Source organism: Equus przewalskii, chromosome 3, assembly GCF_037783145.1.
Source record: "Equus przewalskii isolate Varuska chromosome 3, EquPr2, whole genome shotgun sequence".
NCBI classification, from domain to species: Eukaryota; Metazoa; Chordata; class Mammalia; order Perissodactyla; family Equidae; genus Equus; species Equus przewalskii.
The window spans coordinates 18,299,736-18,319,900 of NC_091833.1; the positions used below are offsets into that span (position 1 = coordinate 18,299,736).

The following is a 20,165-nucleotide window of genomic DNA, read 5'->3' on the forward strand; positions in this document are numbered from 1 at the left end:
TGAAATTCACATGGGGCAACAAAAGACCCTGAATAACTAAAGGAATCCTGAGAAAAAAAGCAAGGTTGGAGATATCATAATCCCTGACTTCAAAATATGCTACAAAGCTATAGTAATCAAAACAGTGTGGTACTGGCGCAAAAACAGACACACAGATCAATGGAACAGAATTGAAAGTCCAGAAATAAAACCACATCTATAGGCAGCTAGTCTTCAACAGAGGAGCTAAGAACGTACAAAGAACAAAGGAAAGTCTCTTCAATAAATGGTGTTGGGAAAGCTCGACAGCCACATGCAAAAGAATGAAAGTAGACGTTATCTTTTGCCATACACGAAAAGTAACTCACAGTGTATTAAAGACTTGAAGGTAAGATGTGATACTGTAAAACTCCTAGAAGAAAATATAGGCAGTTCACTCTTTGACATCAGTCTTAGAAGGCTCTTTTCGAATACCATGTCTACTTGGGCAAGGGAAACAAAAGAAAAAATAAACAAATGGGACGTCATCAGACTAAAGAGCTTCCGCAAGGCAAAGGAAATAAGGAACAAAACGAAAAGACAACCCACCAACTGGGAGAAAATATTTACAAATCATATATCTAACAAGGGGTTGATCTCCAGAATATATAAAGAACTCATACAACTCGGTAACAAAAAAACAACCTGATCAAGAAATGGGCAGAAGACAAACAAGCATTTTTCCAAAGAAGATATACAGATGGCCTATCTGTATGACAGATATATGAAGACAGGCATATGAAAAGATGTTCAACATCAGTAATCGTTAGGGAAATGCAAACCAAAACTACAATGAGGGAGCTGGCTCATGGCCGAGTGGTTAAGTTTGTGTGCTCCACTTCAGCGGCACAGAGTTTCACCAGTTTGGATCCTGGGCGTGAATATGGCACCGCTCATCAAGCCATGCTGAGGTGGCATCCCACATGCCACAACTAGAAGGACCTGCAACTAAAAATATACAACTGTGTACTGGGGGGCTTTGGGGAGAAAAAGGAAAACTAAAATTTTTAAAACTACAATGAGATATCACCTTATACCTGTTAGAGTGGCTATAATTACCAAGACAAAAAACAACAAATGTTGGAGAGGATGTGGAGAAAAGGGAATCCTCATAGACTGCTAGTGGGAATGCAAACTAGTGCAACCACTATGGAAAGTAGTATGGAGATTTCTCAAAAAATAAAAAATAGAAATACCATTCGACCCAGCTATCCCATTACTGGATATTTATCCAAAGAACTTGAAATCAAGAATTCAGAGAGTTGCATGCACTCCTATGTTCGTTGCAGCATTATGCACAATAGGCAAGACATAGAAGCAACCCAAGTGCCCATTGACTGATAAATGGATAAAGAAGATATGGAATACTGCTCAGCTATAAAAAAGATAAAATTGTCCCATTTACAACAACATTGATGGACCTTGAGCATATTATCTTAAGCAAAATAAGCCAGAGAGAAAGACAAATACCATATGATTTCACTCACATGTGGAAGATAAACAAACATGTGGACCAAGAGAACAGATTAATGGTTACCAGAAGTGGAAGGGGGTTGAGGGGGTGGGCATAAGGGGTAAAGTGGCACATACGTATGGTGACTGACAAATAATAATGTACAACTGAAATTTCACAATGTTATAAACTATGACCTCAATAAAATAAAAATAAATTTTTAAAAATTCACTTTTTGCCAACCCCTTAGACCCTGACCAATACTTGCCTATGTTCAAGAAATAGCAGTTCTGTTTCACCATTTATTAATTCATCAATTATTTATGAAGCAACTGCTAGTGACTGATACTGCTCTAGGCTTTGGGGATGTAATGGTAAATAAAACCTTCAGGTTGCCTGCTTTGATAGAGCCTAGATTCTAGTGAAGGAGCAGACAGTAAACATATAAGCAAATAAATGAACAAGATAATTCCAGATAAAAGTGCTATGGATTAAGAGAGTAAAGTTATAGTGACTGAATAGTGGTTAGCCCAAAGCTAACATCATACTCAACAGTGAAAAGCTGAAAGCTTTTCATCTAAGATCAGGAGTAAGACAAGGATGCCCACTCTCGCCACTTTTATTCAACATAGTATTGCAGGTCCTAACCAGAGCAATTAGGCAAGAAAAAGAAGTGTAAAAGTCACCTGAATTGAAAAGGAAGAAGTAAATTCACTATTTGCAGATGATGTGATATTATATTTAGAAAACCCTGAAGACTCCATCAAAAAACTGTTAAAGCTAATAAATGACTTCAGTAAAGTTACAGGATGCAAAATCAATACATAAAAATCTTTTTCTGTACACTAATAAAGAACTATCAGAAAGAGAAATTAAGAAAATAATCCTGGGGATGGCCCCATGGCCTAGTGATTAAGTTTGGCATGCTGCACTTTGGTGGCCCAGGTTCACAGATTTGGATCCCAGATGCAGACCTGCACCATTCATCAGTCGTGCTGTGGTGGCGGTCAACATTTAAAATAGAGAAGATTGGCACAGATATTAGCTCAGGGCTAATCATCTTCAAGGGAAAAAAAAGAGGAAGATTGGCAATGTGTTAGCTCAGGGCTAATCTTCCTTGGCAAAGAAAGAAAGAGAAAGAAAAGAAAATCCCGTTTACAATTGCATCAAAAAGAATAAAATACCTAGGAATAAATTTAACAAAGAAGGTGAAAGACCTGTGTATTGAAAACTATGAGACATTAATGAAAGAGATCGAAGAAGACACAAATAAATGGAATGATATTTTGTGCTCATGGATTGGAAGAATTAATACAGTTAAAATGTCCATTCTGCCCAAAGCAGTATACAAATTCAGTGCAATCCCTGTCAAAATTCCAATGGCATTTTTCACAGAAATAGAACAGACAATCCTAAAATGAGTATAGAACAATAAAAGACACTGAATAATTCAGCCAAAGCAATCTTGAGAAAGAGTAAAGCTGGAGGTATCATGTCCCTGGTTACAAGCCATATTACAATGTTATAGTAATTAAAATATTACAATATTGGCATAAAAAAGACACATAGGTCAATGGAACAAAGTAGCCCAGAAATAAACCAGTGCATATGTAATCAGTTAATTTAAGACGAAAGAGCCAAGAATATACAATGGAGAAAGGACAGTCTCTTCAATAAAAGGTGTTGGGAAAATTGGACAGCCACATGCAAAAGAGTGAAACTGGACCACTGTCTTACACCATACACAAAAATTAACTCAAAATGGATTAAAGACTTGAATGGAAGACCTGAAACCATAAAACTCCTAAAAGAAAACATAGGTGGTAAGCTCCTTGACATAAGTCTTGATGATTTTTTGAATCTGACACCAAAAGCAAAAGCAACAAAAGCAAAAATAAACAAATGGGACTTTATCAAACTAGAAAGCTTCTGCACAGGAAAGGAAACCATCAACAAAAGGGAACAGCAACCTACTGAATGGGAGGAAATATTTGCAAATCATATATCTGGTAAGGGGCTAATATCCAAAACATATAAAAAACTCATACACCTAAACAGAAGAAAAACCAATCTGATTAAAAAATGGACAGAAGATCTGAATAGACTTTTTTGAAGGAGATATACAAATAGCCGACAGGTACATGAAAAGATGCTCTGCATCATTAATCATCAGGGAAAATGCAAATCAAAACCATAATGAGATATTACCTCATACTTGTTAGAATGGCTATTATCAAAAAGACAATAAGCGTTGGCGAGGTTGTGGATAAAAGGGAATCCTTGTGCACTGTTTGTGGGAATGTAATTTGGTGCAACCACTATGGAAAACAGTATGGAGGTTCTTCAAAAAGTTAAAAATAGAACTATCATATAATCTAGCAATACTACTTCTGGGTATTTATCTGAAGAAAATGAAAACACTAACTAAAAAAGATACATACACCCCCATGTTCATTGCAGCATTATTTACAATTGCCAAGATATGGAAACAACCTAAGTGCCCATCAGTGGATGACTGGATAAAGAAACTGTGGTGTGTATGTATATAACAGAATATTATTCAGCCATAATAAAGAATGAACTCTTGCTGTTTGTGACAACATGGATGGACCTTGAGGGCAGTGTACTAAGTGACATAAGTCAGAGAGAGAAAGACAAATACTGTATGATCTCTTATGTGGAATCTAAAAACAATTTTTTTTCACATTTTTATTTTTTTAATTATTTATTTATTTATTTTTGAGGAAGATTAGCCCTGAGCTAACTACTGCCAATCCTCCTCTTTTTGCTGAGGAAGACTGGCCCTGAGCTAACATCCATGCCCATCTTCCTCTACTTTATATGTGGGATGCCTGCCACAGCATGGCTTTTTGCCAAGTGGTGCCATGTCCGCACCCGGGATCCAAACCAGCAAACCTGGGGCCGCTGAGAAGGGGAACGTGCACACTTAACCGCTGCGCCACCGGGCTGGGCCCTAAAAACAATTTTTTCAAAAAACTCGTAGATAACAGAGAACAGATTGGTAGGTGCCAGAGGCCAGGAGTGAGGGCTGGGAGAAATGGATGAACTATTTTTTTTTTAAGTTTAAATAAATTGAATTTAAAAAATGCAAATTGTTAATAACCATTATTCATGAAGTAACTTAGGAGTTGTATGGCTTATTCAGAGGAATTCAGCAAAGAAAACAAAATTTTTTACCCTTTTTTTTTTTTAAAGATTGGCATCTAGGCTAACAACTGTTGCCAATCTTCCTTCCCCCCCCCACCCCCCCCAAAGATTGGCACCTGGGCTAACAACTGTTGCCAATCTTCTTTTTTTTCCTGCTTCTTTATCTCCCCAAACTCCCCCTGTACCCAGTTGTATATCTTAGTTGCACGTCCTCGTGGTTGTGGGTTGTGGGACGCTGCCTCAACGTGGCCTGACGAGCGGTGCCATGTGCACGCCCACGATCCGAACCCTGGGCTGCCACAGTGGAGTGCAGGAACTTAACCACTCGGCCACGGAGCCAACCCCTACATTTATTTTTATCTCAAGTCACCTTTAAAAGAACAACTTAGGGAAATTTTAAAGCACAAAGTAAAATGCACCACACACACACACATCCTCAACAACCATCTTAAAAAAATTATCGGCAATTCTGTCTCATTCTTCAGGTAACACTTATTCTTTTCTTATTAAGTATCTGGATTGCCCAAGCCTGCCTTACCTCATTAAAGAAAACAACAGCAACAGCAACGAAAAACAAGTATAAGGAAGAGATAGTATCTCAAACCTGTCCCTTTCCATTGTAAAAATTCATTAGTGCCTGAATATAATAAATATGTATGTTTAAGGCAGTTTCATTATAGAATTCATTTTATTTAACCCAGAGCTTTACATTTAAGAGCTTTTGATTTAGATTGAATCTTGTTCCATGGTGGCAGTTACTTGCTTTGGATGGGATTGCAGTTGTGAACATGTTACTCCCATTCTGAAAGCACCTTCAGTGATCCCTTTATTTTTTAGCCTCCTTAATGTGGCATTCAGGCCACAATCTGTTGCCTATCTTTCCAGCCTAATTTCTTACTGCTCCCTGACTTGTACTTTAATACTGCACCAACACAGCTGCTTATGGTTCCCTAAATCGTAGTTTCTTGCCATCTTGCCTTTGCTCATGCTCTCTCTTCTGCATAGACTACATCATCTATGTTCCACCTTATCTTTAAGCCTCAGTTCAAGAGTTCTTCAGGAAGCCTTCCTTGTCTCATACCACCCCACCAAGACTAGGTTAAGGACCCTGATCTCTGTGCTCTTGGTACATCCAGAGTGTACCTTTATTAGTTATTGTAACCACCACATTTCATTGTAATGAATTGTTGTATTTGCCTTTCATCCACACACTGAAGGCAGGGTATCCTATCTCCATTATCTCATTAACCCAAAGTGCCTGGCATGTTGGGACCCAGCAAATGATTGCTGAACTGAGCTATAATTCTAAGGAGACATAGCATTTCTCTGTAGAGTCTCTTTTACACATGGGTAGTCATTATCTAATTATTGGACTGGAAAATGATAGTCACAATCTTGAAGGCATTTGATTGAGTCTCTCCTGATATCTTCACAGACCAGATGAAGAAGTCATGCTAGCTCTGAAGATACTTGTATGGGTTAGTCACTGAGTGACTGCCCATTGATATAAAAAGAATGGTTTAGAATAGCTGAACATCAGATTGGAGTGAGAGCTTTTAGTAGCAGGTGGGGCCCTCCCCAGGTGAACAATTCACTTGGGATAAAGTGACAGAAAATATGTTGACAAGATCTTCAGATGACAAATCTGGAAAGCTTAGCAAATATTTTAGAAGACCGTCAGTACCTAAAAATATCTTGGCAAGCCAAGTGATCCAAGAAAATAAAATCTAGTAGGGAGAAATTAACATAACAGGAGTTGCAGGGCGGTGGGGGGGGGGAGGGGAGCAGCTACATAAGGGCACAATGTGGGAGCTTGAGCTTGGTAGTAGGAAATGTGGCAGACTGAGGGACACTTGCTGACCACACATTAAGTGTAAGGGTTAGACTGGTGCAGCTGCCCCAGAAAACTTTTAACAGAGACACAACATTTCCACATAAGGTGGCAAGAGCCTCAGTCACTCTCTACTCTGCTGGGTTATTTCTCACCTGGGCTCTTCAGTTCTAGGCCTGGTGCCTTTGGAGGGAGATAATCACAATGGAGGAGTGTTCAAAGAAGACTGACCAAGGAGGTTAAAATATTGTGTAAGGGATAGATGCAGAACTGGGGCTGCTAACCAGCCGAAGAGGAGATCCAAACAAACATAGCTGCTTTTAAACATCTGAAATACTGTCTTACAGAGAAGCACTCAAGGTTTTTTCGGTGGTGGCTACAAGGAGTAGTACTTAGACCAGTGGTTGGATAGTATAAGGAGACAGATGTCATCTATCATGAAGAGCTTTCCAGCAGCAATTATTGTCCAAAGATGAAATGGATTACTTGGTGAGGGAGTGAATTTACCATTACTTAAGGCATACAAGCAGAGTTGGCCACTTATTGGTGGAGGTACTCTCAGACGATTTTCAAACATCACTTGGTAGAATAAACTCTGTGGGGCCTGCTAACTCGAACAGCCCAAATTCTTTCTCCCCATTTTTCCTCATGGGTACACATTTTATTTTTATAATGGAAGTCAGTGAGAAAAAGATTCCCTTTGCCAAGAAATTATGACACTAAATATGTTATATTCTGTCTATATGTTTCTGACTTGAATTACTTTTAACTGTAAATTGTTTCTTTCAACAGATGGACGACCTCAGTGGGAAGTAGAAGGGAAAATAATCAGGGAAAAATGTCAGGGGGTAAGAAATTTACGTTATGTCTTTAGAAATATTTAAGAAGCTTAATGAGAAAGTTGGATAATGGTGCTTTATTGTATAGATGAGAAATCTTTTATCTTTTGAGTAGTAGAAAGATAGAATTAGAATTTTTAGAAGTTTGGATGTGAGATAGATACTTTGCTGATACTAAAATTAAAGTTTGGGAAAGGTAAACAATTGATATCTTTCTTCCCATTTTCTGTGTGTAGGAAGAGAGAAATTAGAAATGAAAGATCATTAGAAGGTTCTTACTGAAGTTGTTAGTTTCTTTCTCTGAATTTGGTGAAGAAATCAAACAAATTCATTCAAGAACATACGTAATGGGCAAAACTAGGAGGAGGACAAGCCCTCTGGGGTTTGTGTATTTAGTATACTATTCTCGACTCCTCAGCCTTAAGCCTTCCAGGATTCAACACTGAAAGCTGTGGTCCGTTCCTCGTGGTTGGAATGGAGACAGAATTGTCTCTAGGGTAGGGAATACCACTTTTCACAGTGCTTTCCAAAGACCTGGAGAAATTAGATTAAGGATTGTAATTAGTTTGGGGCTAAAGGTTTCCACATTGCTTATGTAAAATTATTCTTGATATTGATACAGATTTTGTGTATTACCAACTTAGAACATTTTGAATATAAAATTTAAGATAAGAAATCTAAACTATAATGGAACTACAGAAATATTAGACTTGGTTAAAAACCAGAACGAACTTCCAGTTAAGATGTATAGTAACATGCAATATTGAGTAGAGCAAAATATCTCATTACATAGTATGTAAGACTGTTTTTGTTTCTGCTGCAACTAGAAACCCAACTGGGTGAATAGAAGGCAATTTTTCCTGTAATGGTTTACTTTAAAGTGCTTATTTCTGTTAAGACTGAAGTATCCATAGAATAAATATCCAGATGACTTACATGAGCAGTTGATGTGCATAATGATCTATCGTGGGAGAGCCTGGGTCATTAAGACTCATGAGTTGTGCTGAGTTTAGCAGGTGCATTTCATTTTTAGTTCTGAATGTAACACAATCTTGCTTTCCATGCTCCTTAGGCTCATATTGTCCTTGAAGTTCCTCCATATCATAACCCAGCAGTTACAGCTGCAGTGCAGGTGCACTTTTATCTTTGCAATGGCAAGAGGAAAAAAAGCCAGTCTCAACGTTTTACTTACACACCAGGTACGAGGAGTTGTTGTGATGGTTTACTATAGAGCTTTCTTTCATAATGAATAAAATGTTATTCAATGAATCCTAAAGTAGAAAGTTTAAGGTAGGGTACTTAAAATCAATAAAAATTCTAACATATGCCTAATCTGTAAAATTTGTGTTGACTTTCAATATTAGATGTGATATCAGTTGTTATTCTGTAGGCATTTTTTTAGAAGGAAGTTAAAAGATTGAATTTAGGTTTGAAGTCTGTTTTTCAGGAGCTACCAACAATCACCAGTACTACAGGAAGGGCAGGTGTCTGTGAATATGTGTGAACTCCCCTTGTACCCTTAGCACTTCAAGAAGGCACTCTGCCTGTTTCATAGTGTCTTCATCTCAGCTGTTCCCAATCAGATGAAAAATTTCTCATTAGATTTTCATTTGGCAAGCAGTGACTATAGCATACTATGGCTGTGGAGACTATAAAGTTGATGCCAGAGTTCCTGGTTTTATAGATGCACCCTAACAAAGGAGGCTTCCACACCTCTTTCTGCAGAGATCAAGTGCTGTAACTTTCCAGGTCTTGATTGTGACACGTAAATATTATAGGCAGTAATTTATGCTGATGTTCACATACTTAGAGAACAAATATTTATAGAGGCCTTCTCGGTGCTAGGTGCTATGTTAGTCACCAAAGCATATTATAAAAAAAAATCATAGTGAACCTTTCTCTCCAAAACTTACTCCTCTGAAAACTTGTAAATGGTTTATAGTAAATGAAAAGAACAAACACTTGAATTTGAGAGGTTACTGGTCATTAGCGGTCATTCATTTGTCATTCATATTTTTTAAAGCTGACTTTAAAGAATTTATAGCCTCTAATGTCCACTTATATTCCATACTCTGAAAATTAATAGTACTTGATCATGTTAATACATTACTTGGTAATAAAATATTTCAGATAATTTTCAAATAGAATACAAACCTTTTGAAAACTAAAGATTTTGGTTAGCTATTTCATTCATTCATTAATTCAGAAGGTATTTGAGGGTGCCTGTTAGGTGGGCAAAACCTATCTCAGTCCCTTCTCTCATGGAACTTATAATCTAGTGGAACAAACAGAAGCTAATAAATCACTAAATAAATAAATAAATAACAAAGTTGTAATTGGAAACTGAGATAAGGAGGACTCTGAAAGAAAGGGACACAGTACTGTGTGAAAATGACAGAGGGACCCTTGCCTAGCCTGGTGGGTTGAGAAAAGGCTTCCATGAGGAAGTGATACTTGAGTTGATAACTGGAAAATAATAGCAATAGTTTGCAGTTATATAACATTACTCTGTTCTTAGTACTGTTCTAAGCCCTTTCTATATTTATTCATTTAATCCTCATGATAGACCCATGAGATAGATTATTATCTTGTTTTACAAATGAGGAAACTGAGTGGCGAATAAGTGCTTAGGGTCTCACAGCATATGTCTTAGAGCCAAATGTCATGCACAGGCAGTATGGTTCTAGGGTTTGGGCTCCTAGCTATTATGCTAGAGTACATCTCAGGTTTATTCATTTATTTAGGAAACATGTAGAACATTCAGAGTGTGCCCAGTACTGTTCTAAGCAGTTTATACCTAATAACTCATTTATCCTCACATAACTCTTATAAGGTAGGTACTTGTTGCCCTCCACACTTTGCAAATGGGTGAACTGAGGTCACACAACTAATAAATGGCAGAGGTGAGATTTGAATCCAGGCAATCTGTCTGTAGAATCTATACTGTTAATTGCTAAGCTAGGTAAAGTGTGGGAGAACATTCCAGATAAAGGTATCAGCATATGCAAAGGCCCTTTGGTTGGTTGGATCGTGGAGTATTAAAAGAGATGTAAGAAGTGAGCTTTAACAGGGAGGTGACATGATCAGATTTGTGTTTCAGAAATCCTTTTCTTCATATTTCTTCTGTCTCTTTATGACGTGTCAATGACCGCTTCAGACTTTTCTCAGATTACTAACTGTGGAGTGTAAGATTTATATGAGAGAGGCCCACGAAGGTTAAAAAGGTGATTCAAACAGCAAGAGAGTTTTGAATAGACAGAGGAAAGAGCATCAATGATGGTAAAGAATATCCGGTTTCTGAGAAAGGTGGGAGGGGATAGGATTTAAAATATAGAAGTTGGGATGGGCCTTCGGTAGCTGAAGGAACAGGAGGGAAGATAAAGAAGATGAACAAGATGGATGTACGTTAGGAAGATTGTAGATTTGGTAGTGGAGAGTTTAGAGAGTTTCCATATGATAGCTTCAGCATTGCTTCTGTAATGAATGACGTGAAGTCACCAGTTGTGAGCAGAGGGAGTGTGGGTGATTAGACAGTTTGAAGAGTGTAGAGAAGTTTGAAATAGTTGTAAGGAGGGGGAGAGTAAGTTGCCACAGAAACCTAATAGGATTCTAGGCATGATTGAAGGGCCCCTTTGATATTGATATTCATGAATTTATAGATACTAATTAGCCCTGCTTTATAATTTTCTGAAGCAACATTCAGATTCTTCAGGGCATGTGGTAAAATATGGATAGTAGGGCTCCTCCAGGGTGAGATTTACTAAGGACATATGGTCCAATAGTGTTATCAAATGCTGTTCAGATGGGGGACTATAGAATCTAACCTGAATAGGAAGGGAGAGGGCTTCTGGGATTGAAGAAAAACAAAAAGGCAATAGGGTCAGCAGATTAGAGGTTTTGATCACCACCGTCATAGTGGTAGTAGTTGAACAGGCAAACAGGAAGGAGGGAATATAATACCTTTACATTATCAGCTTGTGAATTGGGAGGACAATATAAAAGCAGAGTCCTAGAGGGCATTACATATAAGAATGGAAATCAATGGGGCCCCAGAGTGCAAAGAGAACATTGGATTGGACTACAGCTGTCATCACTGGCCTTATGGTTGACAGAACACAAACATCAGGTGGCACAGACTAACAGAAGAATGGACACACAGAAGTGTTTTGGACAGTTACTGTCATGTCTCTGTAGCATTTGGCTTTTTAAAATTTTTTTCTAAAATTAAATTTTGGATAAAATTTTTATAAAAGCAAATAACAATACTGTGTTTTTTTGTTTTTTTTTTTAAAAAAAGACAAGGTGAGAGGCTGGCCCCATAGCTGAGTGGTTGAGTTCGCACGCTCTGCTTCGGCAACCCGGGGTTTCTCTGGTTCGGATCCTGGGCGCGGACATGGCACTGCTCATCAAGCCATGCTGAGGTGGTGTCCCACATAGCACAAACGAGAGGCACTCACAACTAGAATATACCCTATGTACCCAAGGGGCTGGGGGAGAAGAAAAAAGACGAAAAAAAAAAGATTGGCAGCAGATCTTAGCTCTGGTGCCAATCTTTAAAAAAAAGAAAGAAAAGACAAGTTGAAAAAATATTTTAAAACACCCAAATTCTCTTCCACTCTGAAAACTGACATTCTATCCTAGATCCTTTTTCTTTCTTTCTTTCTTTTTTTTTTTTTGAGGAAGATTAGCCCTGAGCTAACATCTGCTGCCAATCCTCCTGTTTTTGCTGAGGAAGACTGGCCCTGAGCTAACGTCTGTGCCCATCTTCCTCTACTTTAAATGTGGGATGCCTGCCACAGCATGGCTTGCCAAGTGGTGCCATGTCTGCACCTGGGATCCGAACCTGTGAACCCTGGGCCACCGAAGTGGAATGTGCACGCTTAACTGCTATGCCACTGGACCAGCCCCCTTCTAGATCCTTTTGATCCATATATAGACACAACTTTTTGAAAATAGAAATGGGACCACACTGTATAGACTAATTTTGTAACCTGAACATTTTTATTTTTCCTTGTCAGTGGATAGAGGTTTACAGAATTTTAATAGCTTCTTAGTATTCTATTGCATGACCCTGTCTTTATTGTGTTAGGGTTATTATGTTTGTCTTATTAATGTGTATGAATTCTTTTTTTTTTCTTAAGATTTTATTTTTTCCTTTTTCTCCCCAAAGCCCCCTGGTACATAGTTGTATATTTTTAGTTGTGGGTCCTTCCAGCTGTGGCATGTGGGATGCTGCCTCAGCATGGCCTGATGAGTGGTGCCATGTCGAGCCCAGGATCCAAACCGGCGAAACCCTGGGCTGCCAAAGCGGAGCACGCGAACTTAACCACTCGGCCATGGCGCCAGCCCCAGTATGAATTCTTTATATTAGAGATTTAGCATATGTGTATGATTCACAAATTACCCTAGCCAAAGAGGTAATAGAGCAAGAGCCCTTCCCTAGTGGTGCTGTCTGAACTTCTATCCAACCTCTAGCTTCAGAACTTCCAGTGTAGGAGGCCTCACCCCCACCCCAGCATCCCTGAAGCTCAGAAGTTATTTGTACTTGGAGGTACCATCTGAGCTCTGGTTTTAGAATAATGGGGCTTCTAGGGATAATATTAGAGCCAAATTCTTAGGAATAGTATTTTGCCTCTAGGAAAGTATATTCTGTATTCTAAGTAGTTGACTGGACAGACTGACTTGGATTATTCTGATTGGGAGAGAAAGACTGCTTTACAGTCAGGAGACTGGATCTTGGCTCTGCCACAGGTAGTACCCACAGATTAACTCATATAAAATAAGGATATAAGACTAAAGCAATGGTTTTGAAATTGTTAAATTGTTTTATTCTTCAAATAAAATCTTAGGCAGAAAGCCAATGTATAAAAAAGGATGAAAGCTGGCTTTAGATGCTCTGTTTGCACTGGAAGAGGAAATCCAGAGCTCCTACACTTTGGATCCTACTCTTCCATATCCACCACTTGAAGAAGAGTGTGAAGCTTCTCATGGTTTGAAAACCACTAGACCAGTTTTTTTTTTCTGGGTCCCTCCATCTATCAACATTCTAAATTTGAGAATGAGATATATAACACAAAAGGTAGAGTTAATCTATTTCTAAAACTCAACTTGTTCTAGATATGGTAAGATCTCTTTATTATTTTCCTCCAAACAAGAACGAATTTACCATAAACCAGTAGTGAGGACTTCCTATGGTTTGGTCAGGTTGGAGTCTGAATCCCTTATAGACAAAAAGTGATACCTGCTTTGGCAGAGTAGAAATACACTCAATTTAAGAGAGCAGAACTCTGAGTCTGGGTACCCAGATGTGGATCAGGAACATAGAAAAAAGGCTGGATCATGCAAAAAAGATTAATGTTATGCTGTAGTTTTCAGTCGCTCAGTCTTCTTTTTAGTGCGTGATAACCAACCACTTATGTAACGAAAGGCCTCCCCACCCCCTGCTCCATTCAGGATTAAATAAAGGATGAAAGTAGGCTTTCTTGGGTATTATCCTTCCTTATGTAGAAATAGAACTCTGGGTGTAAGATTCACTGTGGCTTTCCTGGGACCAGAGTAGGGAAGTAGAAGAGAAAAAAAAAAAAGAATCCAGTGGTCCAGGGAGAAAGTTCTAATTCTTTCAAAATCAGAAGGAAAGTAAGTACATCAAGATACTAGAGAGGACAGGAGGCAGTAGACACAGTGAACCATACTTGAAACACCTGAGCAAGAATCAGAAACTTGATGGAGGCCTAGGTCAGGAACATGAGCATTGTGGCAGAAGCAACAAGAAGATTGGTGATATACCTTTCTCTGTGTCCTTGCTGTTGTAGTCTCATTGTTAGGGGTGGGCTTGCCAGTTGGCAGATTTAGAGGCTAAAGCAAATGAATGATGCGCTCATCTTGTTCTTGCTGGGAAGCCAGAGTAAAATGTAGAACTCAAATGTACCCTGAAACAAGTGCTTCATTAATTACCTCTTCTACAGTAAAATATACTATCAGAAGTATCTTAATTCTTACTTTGGTTTCCTCAGATTCGGACCATGCTTATGTGAAGAGACTTGTACTTTTGCAGGGTTTGGTAAATGGTCAAATGAGATTTGACCTTGCTTTGGGTCTTATTGTTATTTTTCTTTTGACGTAAAATGAAGTCCTTATTTTTTGTGAAGATCATGAAAATTTTCAACTAGTGGTAGAAACTTGGAAGGAACAATGAGATGTGAATTCAGGAAAATTATTTTGAAATGATTTATAGTACTCCAATAGGAGGCTAAGGTATATAATTTTTAAATGGACTGAAGTGCTTGCCAAGAGAAACAATGAAATCAACTGTTTTGACACATAGTAAATTAACTGATGGTTCTTTTCTCTTTTGATATGCATATTAAATAAAATAAACGAAATGCATTTATTTCTACTTTGAGCAGTCCTTTCATCAGACAGACTCATGCTAAATCATGGATCTTTTCCGTTTTTTGATGTGATGAAGGATACTGTTGGTATTCATGGCCTCTGCTTGCTTGATGGCATGGTGAAGTGGAATCCTCCTTGGTCATACAGTAAATTGCGGTGATTAAAAGCATGGACTTTGAAGGCAGAAAAACCTGGGTTCAAGTATTGTGATGCCACTTAGTTGCTGTGAGATCTTAGTGTCTTTAATCTCCTGTTCAGTATACTCATCTATAAGGCAGGGAAAAATAATAATCCCTACCTTATAAAGATTGTTTTGAAGTAAATTAGGACTTTCACTTGCAAATGACAGAAACTCAGTTCAAACTAGCTTCACAAAAAAGGGAATTTATTGGTTTCTGTAGCTGGAAGATTAACTGGAATGCTGGCTTCAGACATGCTTCAGCTTAAGCAGCGTTGTCTCAGGGCTTAGGTTTTCTCTTCATTTTAACACTGCTTCCCTTTTTGTTGGCTTTACTCTCAGGAGGACTTTCAACACTTGACATCTCTAGGTTTGTTTGATCTTCATAATTAGCAATCCTAGAGAAGAGCTGGTAAACCCCCCTCCCCATCACACCTCCATCTAGATCAGTCCTAGGGTCACCTTCAAATCTCTGGTTCAGTCTTGTTGAGCTGTAGGAGTTTTTTATGTATTCTGGATATTAAACTCTTTTCAGAAATATTATTTGCAAATATTTTTCCAATATTATCTTGGTTTTATTTTCACTCTCTTAATAGTGTCCTTTGATGCTCAAAAGTTTTAATTATGATGAAGTCTAATTTACTTACTTTTTCTTTTGTTACCTGTGCTTTTGGTATCATACTTACACCATTGCCAAATCCAATGTCGTGAAGCTTTGCCCTTTGTTTTCTTCTGCGAGTTTTGTAGTTTTAGTTCTTTTGTTTAGGTCTTTGATCCACTTGAGTTACTTAATTTTTGTATATGATGTTAGATGAAGTTCCATCTTCATTATTTTGAATGTGATATCCAATTGTCCCAGCACCATTTGTTAAAGAAACTATTCTTTCCCCATTGAATGGTCTTGGCACTGTTTTTTGAAGAGAAATTGATTATATATGTGCCAGTTTGTTTCTGGGATCTCTATTCTATTTCATTGGTCCATATGTCTTTCCTTATGCCAGTACCACACTGTTTTCATTACTATAGCTTTGTAGTAAGTTTTGAAATTAGGAAGTATGAATCCTTCATCTTTGTTCTTCATTTTCAAGATTATTTTTCATATTTGGGATCCCTTGACATTCCATATGAATTTTAGGATGGGTTTTTCCATTTCTATAAAAACAGCTGTTGGGATTTTGATAGAGATTTCATTGAATCTGAAAATGGCTCTGGTGAGTGTTGTGTTCTTAGCAATTAATTTAAGTTTTCTAATCCATGAACCCAGAATGTCTTTCCATGCATTTAGGTCTTCTTTAATTTTTTTTAACAGTGTTTTGTAGTTTTCAGTGTATAAGTCTTGCTTCCCTTGGTTAAATTTATTCCTAATTATTTTATTTTTTTGATGCTGTTATAAATGAAATTGCTTAATTTCCTTTTCAGATTATTTATTGCTACTTTATAGAAATACAACTGACTTTTGCATGTTGATTTTGTGTCCTGCGACTTTGTTGAATTTGTTTATTAGCTCCAACAGGGTTTTTGTGGATTCCAGTACTTTTTTTTTTTTTGGGGAAGATTAGCCCTGAGCTAACATCTGCTGCCGATCCTCCTCTTTTTGCTGAGGAAGACTGGCCTTGAGTTAATGTCTGTGCCCATCTTCCTCTACTTTATATGTGGGATGCCTGCCACAGCATGGCTTGCCAAGCGGTGCCATGTCCACATCTGGGTTCTGAACCAGTGAACCTGATCCGCCGAAGCGGAACGTGCAAACTTAACCCCTGTGCCACCAGGCCAGCCCCTCCAGTACTTCTTTTGATTCCCTATTATTATTTCTATTGTAATATGGATCTGATGATGATTGAGGATCAAATGAGAGACATGTGAAAATCATTGTAAACTAAAAGCTCTATGAATGTCAGATTCATGATTTCTGGTATATGATGCTGCAAAGGAAAAACACTCAGTTTTTTTCCCCCCTCTTATATAAGGAAGAACTCCGGTTCTTCCCTACCGTGTTTCTCTCCTGTGAGTCTCCTTTACTACTCACACAGAACACTTTACTTCTGATACTTCTAGCCAACAAATGTGTGGAGGTTTTTCCCCATAACAAGCAATTCTCTGTGGTACCAACTGGGTGTCCTACAATTTAACTCAATTCTAATACTATATACATAGAGATAATGTCATATCTCACAGGTTAAGGGCTCAGTCCCACAAGACTGGCACCCCCCCCCCCCACCCCACTTCAGATGTCAGTTACAAGCTCAGGTTACCACCTGTGCTTCTGACCAGCTGGCTGTAGATTGGAGCTTCCAACAATCCAAGCCTTGGGTTTGATTAATTTGCTAGAGTGGCTCACAGAACTGAGAGAAACACTTACTTACGTTTACCAGTTTGTTGAAGGATATGATAAAGGATACAGATGAACATCCAGATCGAAGAGATGTGTAGGGCAAGGTATGTGGGAAGGGACAGGGAGCTTCCATGCCCTGTCCAGGTGTCCCACTCTCCCATTACCTCCACGTTTTCACCAACCTGGAAGCTCTCTGAACCCCATACTTTTGGGATTCTTATGGAGGCTTCAACACATAGCCATGATTGATCATTAACTCTTGTTTTCAGCCCTTCTCCCTTCTCAAGAGAATGGAGGTGGGTGGGAGTGAAAATTCCAAGCTTCTAATCATGGCTTGGTTTTTCCAGTGACTAGCCCTCATCCAGGAGCCCACCCAGAGTCACCTCATTAGAACAAAAGACCCTCCTATCACCCAGGAAATTACGAGGATTTCAGGAGCTCTGTCTCAGGAACTGAGGTCAAAGACCAATATTAGAACAAGAGGTGCTCCTAGCGTTCTTATCACTTAGGTAATCACAAGAGTTTTAGGAATTGTGTGCCAGAAACCAGGAACAGAGACCAATATATATTTTTTATTATTTCACAGATATAACATGCAAAACCAGGTAACTGGTAGGTTTCAGATCAGAGATCCCAAATTGAAGGCTTTTATTAGGTTATAGGGTTTTGGGGGTTTTAAAAGATTATTTATTTTTAAATAGGTACTGTATATATATGATGAAAAATATTCGAAAGGCACAAAAACTTACACAGTGAAAAAGTAAATCTTCCTCCTGCTCCTGTTCCCTAGTCACCTAGTTTCCCTTCCCAGCAGTTATCAGTTTCATGTCCATCTTTCTAGAGATATCCATACATATATAAGCAAAAATGTGTGTACATGTGTGCATGCATATGTATATACGCACACACACAATATTTTATTTTACATGAATTGTGACATATTCACATTATTCTGCAACTCACTTTTTTTTGTCGCTTAGCACATTTTAGAGGTCTTTCCATATTACTTCATAGAGTTCTATGCAGTATTTTTTTTTTAACTTGATTACTTTTAGAGCAAGAACCACTCCGTGTTGTCTTATGCTTGCTGACTTCACAATTTTATTTTTTCTGCCTTCTCTGAAGGTGTTTGAGCTTTCATCCCCTAGTTTGGATGCGTGCTACAGTTGTGTAGCCTAGAATGAAGCCCTTTCATGATTATTTTATGTATTATGTAATAACATTTGCTTTAATCATTTTCTTTTCAGTTTTGATGAAGCAAGAACACAGAGAAGAGATTGACTTGTCTTCAGTTTCATCATTGCCTATGCCTCATCCTCCCCAGACCCAGAGGCCTTCCTCAGATATAGGACACCCACATGAGAGTGAACTGTCAGCACAGAGAAGCTTGGTTTGTCCCATCCAGCAAACATACGCACCCATGGTAACTTCATCCCATCTGCCACAGTTACAGTGTAGGGATGAGAGTGCTGGTAAAGAACAGCATATGATACCTTCTTCAGTTATGCACCAGCCTTTTCAAGTCACACCAACACCTCCTTTGGGGTCTTCCTATCAGCCTATGCAAACTAATGTTATGTACAATGGACCAACTTGTCTTCCTATTAATGCTGCCTCTAGTCAAGAATTTGATCCAGTTTTGTTTCAGCAGGACGCAGCTCTTCCTAGTTTAATACATCTTGGCTGTCAACCACCATCGTCCATACCTTTTCATTCTTCAAATTCAGGCTCAGCAGGACATCTCTTAGCTCACACACCTCATTCTGTGCAGACTCTGCCTCATCTGCCATCAATGGGATACCATTGTTCAAACACAGTACGAGGATCTCATTCTTCTCCAGTGACTGACCAGGTCACAGGTCAGCCTTCCCCTCAGTTACAACCCATTACGTATGGTCCTTCACATTCAGGGTCTGCCACAACAGCTTCCCCTGCAGCCTCTCATCCCCTGGCCAGTTCACCACTGTCTGGGCCACCATCTCCTCAGCTACAGCCTATGCCTTACCAATCTCCTAGCTCAGGAACTGCCTCATCACCGTCTCTAGCCACCAGAATGCAATCTGGACAGCACTCAACTCAAGCACAAAGTACAGGCCAAGGAGGTCTTTCTGCACCTTCATCCTTAATATGTCACAGTTTGTGTGATCCAGCATCATTTCCACCTGATGAGGCAACTGTGAACATTAAACCTGAACCTGAAGAGCAGGAACCTAACTTTTCAACAATTGGTCTACAGGACATCACTTTAGATGATGGTAAGTTTGTCTTTGTGTTCTTGAAGCAGTGAAGATCCAGGAACTTCCTTCTCTAAGAGTCATGAAAAAGTTGCCATAGATTGCTTATTCACATATGCTTGGGCTTTTTTAAATAAGTTGTTGTTACTAGAAATTTAATATATGATTTTGAGAATAGACATGAAAATCTATGCTTTAAAGCCTATTTTTATCACTAATGTCTATTGCAAGGTTGAGACCTTGAATGATAACCTACCACCCACTTGTGATGAAAGTGAAGACATGAGATTTATTGGGCATCTTTCTCCCAGAACATATAATGAGGTCACATTATCTAGAGAATGGAATTCAGGGGTGTTAATTCAGTAAACATTGCTGAGTGCTATTTATTTGCAAGGTGCAAAGTTAGATTCTGGGAATACTAGGAATGTATTAAGTTAGAGTTCCTGTCCTTCAGAAGACTCACACAAGTAAAGAACCTGCTTCTCTGTGGCCCTGCTGGCTTGCCGAGTCAGATAATGGTGATGGAACAGCTATGGGCACCAAGATAAAAAGAAGCTATTTATATAAATGTAGCAGGTTGGTATGTAGACCTCTGTATATATGAAATCAATAAATTGGAGAACAAACTCTAGAATATTAGTTATTTCAATAATCAAAAATTCCCCAAGATAGGATTTTCAGGTAATAATTTGGCTTTATTCTTGGCTTTATCATTTA

At 38.5% G+C, this 20,165-nt stretch overlaps 1 protein-coding gene across 2 annotated transcripts in view; it reads left to right on the forward strand.

Moving 5' to 3' along the window:
* NFATC3 (nuclear factor of activated T cells 3) overlaps positions 1-20,165 on the forward strand; it is a 127,673-nt gene that overhangs the window by 81,356 nt on the left and 26,152 nt on the right. For both annotated transcript variants that reach the window (XM_070613733.1, XM_070613734.1), the window contains exons 7-9: positions 7,263-7,318; positions 8,382-8,508; positions 18,459-19,466. In XM_070613733.1, coding sequence (XP_070469834.1) covers positions 7,263-7,318; positions 8,382-8,508; positions 18,459-19,466 — 1,191 coding nt within the window. The remainder of the gene's footprint in view (positions 1-7,262; positions 7,319-8,381; positions 8,509-18,458; positions 19,467-20,165) is intronic.